Below are 12231 nucleotides of genomic sequence, written 5' to 3'. Positions count from 1 at the left end.
AAGAGAAGCTGACAGGACCAGCTGATGTTTTTGGAAAGGCGTTTTAAGAAATCACTGCAAAGAAAATGCAGTGAGGTCTTCATAATAGACAACTACTGGATCTGTGGCTGTGTTACATGCTGGACCAGGGCATGGCTGTGACACTTACACTTCTGATCCATGGTAAACTAAGCAGAGACCCGAGCACAGGCACTCGTCTGATGAAGCCCACTGCCACTGGGAAGAATCCCCTGTTTAAACAGACAGAGAGAATAAGATGTGACAAAAATAAATAAGTAAAATCACATCGATCCAGAATATAATGAAAGATGTCACTTCTCCTTCTGCTGAGCTGACCTGAATAAGAGAAAAAAGCCGTAGATCTCCAGAATGATTCCAATGATTGGCCAGCCAATCAGAACCACAAACACTCCTCCCAGGAAGAAGCTGGTGGCTTTAACTTTGTGTCTCTGGAAGAAAAATCTCAATGTACGTTCCAGGCCGATGATGAAGGACAGGCCTGAGACAAACAAAATCTGTACAACAAGCACAGAAACATAAAACAATCACAAGTCTGACATTTTTCAGATCAGATTTTTTTTTCCAAAAAAGGACGTTTGAATGTGCATTGATATCACTTGTCAACTCACGTTCCCAATGGCAAGGAGAGCTTTATCAAAAAACAGCATCATCCCAAAGAAGAGAAAAAACACGCCAAACCCTGTCAGCCCCATCCCAATCTCTGCAGATTTTAAGAAACAAAACCTGTATTATCACAACAGCACATGTCACAGACTGTCATTGGGATGAAACTTTAATTTGACTGGAAACTGAGCAACTGCAAACACAAAAAAGGTACAACGAAACAGATTAAGTATAAGAGGACAAACTAGAGAAAAATACTGTTACCAAAACACACAAAAAAACTAATATACAATGAATGGTTAAAAATGGTTTTAATGCTTGTGGGGAGTGAAAATAAACTATCTTCATCCAACCCCAAAAGCAAAAGATAATTTTTAGGCCTAACATTCATTGCATGAATGACACAATATACAAATGAATTTTGTGGTATTAATTACTGCTAGGACGTTTATCGCGAAGCATTATATTTAAATGTAGTAATAAGCATTATAATTCGCTTAAATTATTATTTAACAGGGACGTGCTTATACGTGACGTCACCATGGTCTCAACCTATAGTGTTTGAGTGTTAGCCTTATACGTTGAACCGCGTTTCACAGAAATAGGACAAAGACATGGCACAGCGGTGAAACATAAAATAGTCTTACTTTGTGAGTCCGTGAGGGAAATCATTTTGGCAGCAGCTGGACAATTTATTAAATCACACAAAGCTCGTAACGACGCAGATCTGCTGCTTTTTTGTTAACGCCAACTAAACTGTTGATACAGCGGGTTAGCAGCGGTAAGAGCGAAACTAGCGGTTTGTAAAGACACGTTTTCCTGAGCACGTAATGACGCATCCACCAAAGATTGTCTATGCTAATAGCTTCTGTCCACTAACTGCATTCAGGGTCACAGGAATGAATTGTCAAGCTCAGCGTGATTCAGATGTCCTGTCTGCAGAGCTTTTGATTCATAATCAAAAGTTGTGGGATACTGGGAGGATATAGTGCCCATATTTTCTGACATTGATCTGCTTCTGCGTGGTTTATTGTACCTAGATGTTTTGGCAGAGTAAGCACTCTTCGTACTTTTACACTCTCTACTCTACGGATGACGCATGCACGTCCGAACTGTGATTACTGGTAGCGTATTCATTTAGATTATGTGTTCGTTTTTTTTGTTTGTTTGTTTGTTTTTTTTAGATATTTAACAAATATGTAATCATACTAATATATGTATTTAATTAAATGTTGTCATAGATTCGGAGAATGTTTAGCACAGAAAAGCCTTTTCAATGATGTCATAAAAATAACTACAACTCCCATAAAGCCCTTTGATAAGGAAGCGTACAAACGTGTTCAACTGAAATAGGAGTTTGAACTGAAGAAGAAGACCTCTTCTAAAACATATAACCGCTCCTGTTTTTGCAAATATGCACCGATCGCTAAACAAGTGACACGCTTTACACCAGCTTCTTGTCAGCAGTAAACCACCATGGGGACAGTTTTTGCCATTGTTCTTGTTTTTGTCGGATGCTGTAGCAATGTGGTGTTCCTGGAGCTTCTTGTAAGGTCAGTGACAAGCTCAGGCATTTAATGGAGTCATGTCGACTTTTATACGTGGACGTTTTCACAGCTGCTACTCATTTTTATTTCCACGTCCCTCTGCACGAGTTGGCTATTTGTTACTCTATCCAAAGTATAGTTGCAATGGAGTGATATATTAGCAGGTAGACATAGAACTGTTGTTTAACTTGATCATTTTCATGTGTATGTAGATTAGCCAGATTGATAACAGTTACAGTCCTACACCCAGCTCTTGTGGAAAAAAAAAACATTAAACTATTTCTAACAATATCAAGAACTTTACCTCCTTCCTGAGTGATATGTACTCTTTCCACCTCTGAATATTTTAAAGTAGAGCTCGTCAGCATGAACAAGAATATCAGACAACCTTAAGGCTTCTTCATTTAAGATTGTATTATTGTGTGATATGAGAAATCCCAGGGAGTTTTAATTGATGGCAGCAGAAAGTATCCACACACTGGACTGGAGTTCCCAAGCCTGTCAGTGTGTATAAAAAATAAAAATAAAAAAAAAACCTTTCAATGTATTTTCAGAAAGTACTGGATAAATCTGACACAATAACTACTTTCATTTAGAGGAAAAAAAAACCATTGAGTGACTGATTTAAAGTATTAAAAATATCACAGTAATCTCATTATAGTAAGAGAACATTGCAAGTAGTTGTTTGTTGTTTTGCTATTCCATTGTTTAAAGCAAAACCTTTTCAGCTTTACACCATAAACTGTTTACTCTGGATATATTTTAGCAAATCTCAGTTTTGTCTGTTGTTACTTTGTTGTGTTTTTTAGAGAGTTCCCGGGATGCGGCAACCTCGTCACCTTTGCTCAGTTTGCATTCATCGCATTAGAAGGCTTCATCTTTGAAACAGACTTTGGGAGGAAAAAACCTGCAATTCCTATCAGGTAACAGAAGAATCCCCTCCTTGATGAGGTGTCTGCTTCTTGCTGCAGAGAAGATGCAGATCTGACAGTAAAACAAACTTCTTATTTTCCCAGAAACTATGTGATCATGGTGGCGATGTTCTTCACAGTCAGTGTGATCAACAATTACAGTCTCCACTTCAACATCGCCATGCCACTACACATGATCTTCAGATCAGTAAGAAACAATCCTCTTCACCTCATCTTCATTGTTGAATATCTTTTATCTCTATCCATCACCTCCATTCCTGTCTGAACCTCTGTGGTCTTCTTCTTTGCAGGGATCGCTAATTGCTAACATGATCCTGGGAATAATAATCCTGAAGAAAAGGTATCAAAGATTTTTATTTTCAATTCACTATATGTGCAGGACATACAGAAAATTGAAATACTGTTTCTCTCTCACCTAGTATTGAAAGCCATTGCCATTTAGGAAACAAAAATAGAGTTAAAGTAAAAATAGAATAAGACAACTAAGTCAAAGTGATTAGGATAAAACTAAACAGTACAACCTAATAGGCTATGATTCAAACCATGTACAATCAGTGACAGTAGTGCAAATAATAATAAAATTGTCAGATGGTTGTGAGATTGAGATGCACATGGACAGTAGTGCAAATGACCAACAGCAGCAGATATGATGGTAAAAAAAAAACAGTCAGCAGCAGATTTACATGTAATATAACAAGAAGGAATGTCCTGGGTTTGTGCAAAACAGTAGAGGTAGACAACTCACAACTTCTTTCAGGTTTTTCCTCATCTGCGGGATAAAAGCATCACATAATGTGTTTAGTTTGGTTGCAGTTATTTGTATCTCCTCTTCTCTCTGTAGGTATCCAGCCAGTAAATATCTGGCTATAGCTTTAGTTTCAGTTGGCATCTTCATATGCACCATCATGTCTGCCAAGCAATTGGTGAGTCCCCTGCACATGGTTATTGTTGTGATGCAATATAATCCTTCAGTCCAAGACAGTTTTCTCTCTAAATATGCACAGCCTTGACCATGACCTGTAATATATTTTGTGTGCATGCATGGATTTTGTCAGTTTGTTGTTTTGTTTTAAGCAGAATGTGGCAAATGAGGGATCAGAAGAGCAAGGTTTTTATGCCATCATGCACTGGCTTATAGGTGAGTTTTGGATCCCAAATTCTTTAAACTGGCTTTTTATTTGGAACAGCTGAGACCATTACTCATGTAACTTTTTGGTTTCCTTCTACGATAACTAGATGGATAGACATGTTCAGATTTAACACAGCCGTGTGCATTTCTGTCCATTCAGGCATTGCCATGCTGACCTTTGCTCTGCTGATGTCTGCAAGGATGGGCATTTTCCAGGAGACGCTGTACAAGCAGTATGGAAAACACTCCAAAGAGGCTCTGTTCTATAATGTGAGTTTTCATCCCTCTCTAATATTCAGGGAATCCCCTGAGGGACTTGATGCTTTGTTTGAGCTTTTATTATGTTGTTTAGGGAACCGTTCAACTCGATACTTTACATTCCTTCAGTGCAGCTCTTAGATAACTCATGTCTGTCTTGTCTTCGTCAGCACTGCCTGCCTCTGCCAGGCTTCCTGCTTCTCTACACAAACATCTACAACTACTGTGTTTACTTCAGTCAGAGCGGTGAGTTCCATCCATTCGTTCAGGAAAGTGTGTGGGTGGAAAGTTCGTGTCTCTGACTTTGCGTAAACCACTGTTTGTTTCTTTGCAGCTCCTGTAGTCATTCCTGTGGTTGGAGTGACCATGCCCATAATGTGGCTCTACCTTCTCATCAACGTCATCACACAGTATCCTATTAAAAAAATTTATCTTATGGGATTGTATTTATTTATCTACAGTAACATTTATTACAATGGCCCCCAACCGCCACAAGGTGCCACATGATTAAGAAAAGTTAAATAATAAGTCTGATTGTGTAAACACACAATCAAAATAGTGTGAAGTATTAATGTTAGCAGCCTAGGAACTTCAGTTTTGTTTTTTATTTTCTTGTTGTAGACTTTAACTGTTTTCCTCAGGTATGTGTGCATCCGTGGTGTTTTCATTCTGACCACAGAGTGCACCTCGCTGACTGTTACTCTAGTGGTGACACTGAGAAAGTTCTTCAGCCTCATCTTCTCCATCATTTATTTCCAAAACCCATTCACTGCCTGGCACTGGGTGGGCACAGCTGTGGTCTTCCTCGGTACTCTGCTGTACACAGAGGTGTGGAGCAGCATCCGCATGGTTCTGCATGGACCCGATGCTAAGAAGAAGAAGGCCGAGTGAAGAGGGAGGGACTGGAAAAACAAGCAGTGTTGGACTTGGAGATTGTTTTTGGTCAAACTATTCTCCAGCGATTTTATAGTTACATCATTTTGTTTTCATACTTGATCACGCATCACAGACATGGATGGATTATTGAGCGGACCTACCAGGCACAGGCCCAGCGGCCCCCAAGACCAGAGAACTGTGACACGAGTGTTGGCCTTTCTATTGGAAAACCAGTCAAATTTCTACAAAATTACTACAAAAGGCCACAAAAAGAGAAAAAAAGATGCAAAACAGCTGGAAAAACAAAACACCATGGACACCAAATGGCTAAAAATACAGAAATTGACCCCAAGACAGCAAAAATATACAAAACAACAAAGAGACAACCACAGAAAGATGTAAAACAATAGACACAAGAAAAAAAATAGGTGCAAAATGGCTCAAAACAGACGCAGAAAAACCACAAGAAGACAAACTGAATCACAGGGTTGCTCACACTGTCTGTTGTGGTTCTAGAAATGGAGGAGGGGTGAGGGCCCTGTACATATCTGTGCCCAGGGACCCGTTGTCTCATAATCCGTCCATGGTCACATAGTAAACCCTTCACACACTGACAGAAACAGGTTAACGGCTAATGCTGGTGATGATCTTCTAGATTTTTGTTATGTTCAGCAAATCCCAGGAAAAGACCAAAACCAACAGTGCGGTAGAAAAGTGAAAGTACCAAGAAGACGACTAAGCTCTCAGTCCAAAATCCCATTGGTTCAAACAGCTAAAACAGCTATTACATTAACAATGGCTCATATGGCTAGTTGTTACTGGAAGGTAGCCCCTTGTTGAGATGAACCTACAGAGCATTATCTCCCAACTCTGCAGTTCACTGGAGCATTTTATCATCTTTTTAAGTCAGTGTTTTAGTTTTACCACAGCTTTACAGTTTTTGATTCCCACCACTCTCATCAGTGTCGTTTTATGCTACATCAGACAGCTGTTTTCAATTTAAAAAAAAAAAAAAGCAAAGCAAGAATTTTGGTGCAGACATGTTTAGCATATGGAGCACTGGGCATATTAAGAGCCAGATATTTCCCTCTGGAGTTGGTAGACACCACAGACAAAGCTAAACCTGACTCCAAATAAAGGATTATAGTGCTCTGTATCTGCTGGGTGTGTAAACACACAACAGTTTGCTAACAGCTTCACCATGCCAACTTAAAAGGTGACTACAACTGTAACAATTAGTTACAGTCAGTTGGTCAAAAAGTTGACAGTCAGCAGTGATATTTAGAATAAATAAAAAAGCAATTTAAAGCAAAGATTAGATGTATTTAGGTTTGCAGAAGAGCTCATTTGCTGCTATTTATGGTCACATTGTAATAAATGGAATGTTTTGGGGTTTTGGAGTAATTGGTAATGAAATTGTTAGTTGCCACCTTAAATATGTTAGTGCTCTGTTTACGGCTTGTTTTCCGTGACCAAAAATCTGTTATTGGAGGTTTAAAAACTAGACATGAATATAAAGCTTCCTCCTTTTTTTTTTTTTGTACATTCGATGCAGTATTATGAATTAATTAAGCAGCAGAACCGTTTCCGTCAGATTGATGCAAATAAACACCAGTGTCAGGGATGAAGGAACATGACACCCAATGAAGTGATGTGGCTCACTGATATGTGTTGAACACTTTGGAAAACAATCACGCTCTCTCTGGCACAGAGGAATATATTGAACTAGGTTGATGGTTCATCATTAGTTTTGGTCTTTTCAGTAGATTTTGACAATGACAAAATACAGAATATTATCAGATTTACCCTTAAACATTAGTACCTCGTTCACAAATGCAAACACATGCTGCGCATTTTGTCTGTACTGTAGTATTTATTTTCTGTAAGTGACAGTTAATTCACTCCGTATTTAAAGTCCATCAGAAGGATTGCACTGAATACAATAATGTGCTGCAGAATGGTGCACAGTATATGAATCTAAATGTTACTGGAGCAGCTGGAGTCAGGACTGTTGAGATATAGAATCTTACAAATGTGTTTTGTTTAGTTTTTATTACCTTGTGTGTCCTAGTCAGTGTGTCTCTGGTGTATTGGACCAACATTTGTCAGCAGAAAACATGTACTGTACAATAAACCTTGACACTCCCTGCCCACTGAAATGAGCAGGACAGATAACTAGGTCTCTGTAGCAGCAAGGTTGTGCATCTCCATAATTTCACTCAGAAGTGTACCTTTAACAAGATTAGTGGATTTTTAGTTTGTTTTAATAATTACTCCGGAACAGGAACTAATGTTCTCTTCCAGTTCATTAATTTAAAGGCTCAGCTGACCAATCCAGAGAGGTGCTGTTCAGCTTCATCCCATAGCAGCGGATGATGTTCACACCCGGCGGTGGGAGGGGCGGGTTGCTGCAGCTGTTTCACGGAACACACAACCATGTTCTGGATTAAGTCCTTTCAGTAACCACACAGTTCTGGTAGTGAGCGGGTGAGGATGGGCGGGAACAGGCCGAGTCACATTTCTCATGCAGTTGAAGGCGGGGGAATTACTTTTGTGCAGGGCATTCGGGTGAATCAAAGCTCGGGGAAACTTTGCATGGATTTAAAATGGCAGAAACGATGCAAACTAAAGGTCTGTGCACACTGCTTGTGCAGAGCTGCTTCAGCAGAGATTGTGTAACCTATGTAAACCACTTCACTCAAAGGCAATGCTTCACTGCTCAGGTTTTAAATATAGAAAGTCCATGCTTGGTTGACGGACAGACCATTTGGAAAAAAATACAGCTCTGTAGATAGAATAGCCAGTTTGTTTTGTTTGTTTTTCTATAGCCTTAACACTTGAATTATTATGATGATGATTACATGATAATGGTATTTTTATAGAGAAGAGTCATCTAAAGTTGGCCACTATACGCTACTGGCCATATGAGAACAAAGAAAGACTGTGGCAGAAAATTTGTGTTATTTCTTTTTTCAAAAGTTACATGATCTCATATTAAAACTTGAAAACGGCTGTGAATCTTCATCAGGATCGTTTCTGTGCCTTTGATCACATTTGATCAAGCCCACAGCTGTTATCTGATATTGTTTCAGATGTTTCTAAATCCTGATTAGTGCACATAATTATGTCACAGAGGCACAGAGTAAAACATAAAAACTGAAATCTCACAAGGGAAATCACTGTTTTAACTTTAGCAAATTATGTTGTGTTATCATAGTGTAGGTCTCCATCACTCATAGGAACAGAGAAAGTGTGTTTTTGAGACCACTAAGTGGCAGTTGGACAATAACGAGAATAATACAGTATCATATTGTTTACAATAGGAGGTCATTTGTCTCAGTACATATTCACCAGAGACAGAACAACTGTTTCAATGTAGGCCAGTCATCTGCTCTGGTACTGCTCTCACAATTACTGACAGTTTAGCTTTAAGTAACCATGTTTGCAGCCTCATGTTCACTGCTGCAGCAACAAAAGGTGCTAGTCTGTATAAATGAAGCAAAACATAAAGGATCATAAGGTCAAAGTTCATCGCAGATGGTTTTCATTTTGTCATCAGTGTGAAAGTAAGGTATTTATATGAGATGAATACAGAATGATAGCCTGGCTGATCATTATATATATATGTGCCTTGAAGTTATGAAAGCTAGTTATCATCTTTCACATGTGTCAGTGTTCTACTAAACGCACAGTGTAATGTAACAAGGACATTTATGCATTTAAGGCTATTGAACTGTACACAAAATATTTCAGGGACTTTTCTTCTTTAGTCTATCTTCCTCAAAGTATGGTGTGTGCAAAAACAACTGGTCTCAATAAATTATGCTGTTCAATCACATAATGACTTTAAGTTTGAAAAAATACGTGTGGGTGTTTTCTGCCCTCTAGTGGATTTAGGTAAAGTAAAGGAATCCACAGTTGATAAAATGTTAACTTAGTTCGCTGAAATCATAATTTCATAGTTTTTATTTATTTATTTATTTATTTTTGTATTGTAAGTGTATTTCGATGCCAACATTTTTGTACTTTTACTCAAAATTGTTACTGCAGTGCTTTTATTTGTGACAGAGTGTTTCTACACTGTGGTATTGTCACAAGATCTGAGTACTTCTTCTGCTGCTGTCTGTCCTTTTTTTCTTTTTATGTAGCACCACTCTCCCAAAATAATTGCATATGCCACAAAATGAGATCAGCACTTTTCTATATATTGGTTTAAAAAATAATCAAGTGAAAAGTAAAAGAAAAAAAACGTAAAGAAATTTTGTTTGGTTTTGCTAATATATTCACACATACAGAAATGTGGTTTTTGCAGTGAGGCGTTTAGTCTATAGAAATGAACAATATCCAGTCTTTTTCTGTTTCTGCTCCTACTTCTGGTAAAAACCACAGTACTGCTACATCACAGTGTGCGCGTGTTCTACTATGCAAATGTCTGTCTCATCTAATTTTAAGTTCATGTCCTACTTCCACTGAAGAGGAAGTGAGTGTTTGTGTGTACAGTATGTGTCTGTTGTGTGTGCGTGCAGAGGCATATAGAGATGTGCAGGTGGAAAGGTCCGATTTTGGCTGTTGACATGTAAGTGGTTAAAGATTTATACATTCTCACCAGCCATGCAAACTGCTTAAATATATTGATTATTGTGTTGTCCAGCTAGAAAAAAATGCCAGTTCTGTTAGTTTTTGACATTTTGAAGGTTAGGTTGTGTGTGCCCGGCAGCTTCAGCCTCTTACAGCTTCATCCACAAGTAAAAGAGAAGTGAAGCTTTGTTCTGCAGGCATAATCTGGTCTTAAGTTGTTTCTTTAGTCACCGCAGAAGCTACTGCCAAACTTAAAATGTTTATGTGTGGCTTTTTGTGTTTATCCACAAGAGTGGCGTGTGTTAAACATTATGTAATTGCATTTGAGTACCCCAGTGCCTTCTGAAAATAGCTGTAGCTCACATGTATTTGTGTTTGGTCTATGTTTAACTCTCCAGTGAAGTCCAAACATCTGCTGCAAAAAATGTAAACATGGTAAAAATGGTCCTGTTTTCCTAAGTTTTAGAGAAATACAGTATTTGTTTTTTACTATTCATTCTAACCGGGGCTGCGCCCAACAACACCCAGCTGGTGATCATAGTGGAGCATTTAGCAGCTAAAGAGCCAGATGTTTCTATTTGGAAATGGTGGCATCCAAACAGAGCATTGGACTCATATTCAACATGTGGCCAGAAACATGACTCCAGGTAAATGCACTGCTTCATGTCTGTCGGATGTATAAATAAAGCAAGTGTTTGCTAACACACTGGTCATATCGACCTTATTAATTAATAATGTAGCAGAGTTGTGTTTAAAGCTTGTCTCTGTTGCCCCCCAGGTGGCCAACAATAACTACTGCAGATTTAATAATAACTAACGTACTGGCTCCTTTAAGAAAATTCTCCTCTGCTTCCTTGCACAGTAATTAGCAAAAGTCCACAAGAGTTCACATAGAACAGTTGTCTGAACAAAGAGCAGCAGAGCGCTAGAGTCCCACTCACTGTTTAAGTGAGGCTTGTACTTGAAGTGAACTCTCATAACTGCAGGTGATACCATCCTTAAGGTCACTGGCCCCACTACAAGCCAGGTCCTTATCCTTATTATCACTCTGCTAAACTTGCTGTAAACTCCAAAAAAGTCAAAATGTGTACACTTAACATCAGATGTTCCTAATCCTACTCATGCTCTAAATGTCTAAAAGTCCAAATATTTAGAGTTTAGATTCTTAGTTGAGTTCAAAGTTCATAACCACAATGCCAGGACACAGGAGAGATTGTCCCTAAAAGCGCCTCATACAAACTCTGAACTGGGGAAGACTGGTTTCTAGTTCTATGCACCTCATTGCTGGAAAGAGCTGCTTGAAGTTAAAGAAACTGACAGATTCAAAAATGTTACCACAGCAAATCATCACATCTAAGATTAACTATATCTGGTAGACCGTTGACAGGTGGTTGAAAATGCTTTCAAATTAGATTTTGATTTGTATTTTTGATTATAACTCTGTAGTGTCTTTAAAATCTAATTGTATGTCTTGTTTAAAGGGTACTTTTCCTCAAGTAGACACTGTTATTTTAAGGAGCAGATCTGCAGGGAAAACAATCTTCACACTAGATATTTGTGTATTTAAAATGTTAACAGTGTGAAAAAATCTTTCTGTGAGATCTCTAAGTAAAAAGAAATGAAAAAAGAAAAAGTCTTTAGAGTTCTCTGAAGGCTATTGAATTGGAGGGTGGGTTAATTAAGTCGATAGAGTACATCATGAAGGACAAAATAAAATAAAAACAAGAAAAGGTGGTGGGTGTGTTTGTACGCATGCCCAGTTTGTCATTCCATAGTGAAAAGCCTGTCACTGTAACCTTATCACCCACTCAGTGTACTCAGAAATACCACAAAACAATGAACATTACGCTTACATAAACACTACTGGTTGGCATAGTGTCTCCACTGGCATCACACCACAGCTAATCAGCAGCTACATGTTATAAAATTAAGGGCATGATGCTCCTTTAAAGTGAAACTGTTCATCTCTTTTGCTTTTGGCGTGGGAGGCGTGCATATGGCTTTGTTGAAATAACAAAACAATTATATGAAGGTGCAGAGCTACATGTACATTGGTCACAGTAACATACAGGTCCAAGCATCAGTTTCATCACCTGTACTGTACAGTGGGCGAGTTCAGATCTGCTGCATTTATCTGCTTTTTGAATTCACTGAGTTTGTCATTATGCAATTCTGTCCTTTCTCTAGTGGTGCTATAGTGATTGTTACCAAGGACGTGTCTGAACCATGCAGACTACTCAAGTAGGATTGTTACATAACACTACATGCTTTTGTGTGTGTGTGTGTG

General features: G+C 38.5%; 2 protein-coding genes across 4 annotated transcripts in view; one reads left to right on the top strand and one right to left on the bottom strand.

Moving 5' to 3' along the window:
* Positions 1 to 1353, bottom strand: part of LOC109972557 (vesicle transport protein GOT1B-like) — a 2027-nt gene extending 674 nt beyond the window's left edge. Inside the window, exons 1-4 of the mRNA XM_020621515.1 lie at positions 1272 to 1353; positions 630 to 721; positions 337 to 515; positions 149 to 230 (exon numbers count right to left, since the gene is read on the bottom strand). Of these exons, the coding sequence (XP_020477171.1) occupies positions 149 to 230; positions 337 to 515; positions 630 to 721; positions 1272 to 1296 (378 nt within the window). The 5' untranslated portion in view covers positions 1297 to 1353. The remainder of the gene's footprint in view (positions 1 to 148; positions 231 to 336; positions 516 to 629; positions 722 to 1271) is intronic.
* Positions 1320 to 6381, top strand: slc35b4 (solute carrier family 35 member B4). 3 transcript variants are annotated; one of them, XM_020621493.1, is made up of 11 exons: positions 1320 to 1405; positions 2092 to 2177; positions 2981 to 3094; positions 3188 to 3290; positions 3394 to 3443; positions 3945 to 4026; positions 4178 to 4241; positions 4393 to 4502; positions 4661 to 4736; positions 4825 to 4900; positions 5132 to 6381. In XM_020621493.1, exons 2-11 carry the CDS (start codon positions 2101 to 2103, stop codon positions 5379 to 5381), a joined length of 1002 nt encoding a protein of 333 aa, XP_020477149.1. In that variant the 5' UTR covers positions 1320 to 1405; positions 2092 to 2100; the 3' UTR covers positions 5382 to 6381. The 3 variants fall into 3 exon arrangements, with proteins under 3 accessions (XP_020477149.1, XP_020477141.1, XP_020477158.1); XM_020621485.1 differs by lacking the exon at positions 1320 to 1405 and adding an exon at positions 1603 to 1677; XM_020621502.1 differs by lacking the exon at positions 1320 to 1405 and having other exon boundaries at positions 1781 to 2177; positions 4181 to 4241.
* Positions 6382 to 12231: the final 5850 nt, after the last annotated feature.

Source organism: Monopterus albus, unplaced genomic scaffold (genome assembly GCF_001952655.1).
Source record: "Monopterus albus unplaced genomic scaffold, M_albus_1.0 scaffold7.1, whole genome shotgun sequence".
NCBI lineage: Eukaryota > Metazoa > Chordata > Actinopteri > Synbranchiformes > Synbranchidae > Monopterus > Monopterus albus.
This window is presented reverse-complemented; position numbering and strand designations above follow the sequence as displayed.

Excerpts from the sequence above, each read along its gene's own strand:
- slc35b4 (XM_020621493.1), top strand. The coding sequence starts at position 2,101 with ATGGGGACAGTTTTTGCCATTGTTCTTGTTTTTGTCGGATGCTGTAGC. Across the intron at positions 4,737-4,824 it reads TGTTTACTTCAGTCAGAGCG|CTCCTGTAGTCATTCCTGTG; the intron begins GTGAGTTCCATC and ends GTTTCTTTGCAG. Across the intron at positions 4,901-5,131 it reads CTCATCAACGTCATCACACA|GTATGTGTGCATCCGTGGTG; the intron begins GTATCCTATTAA and ends TGTTTTCCTCAG.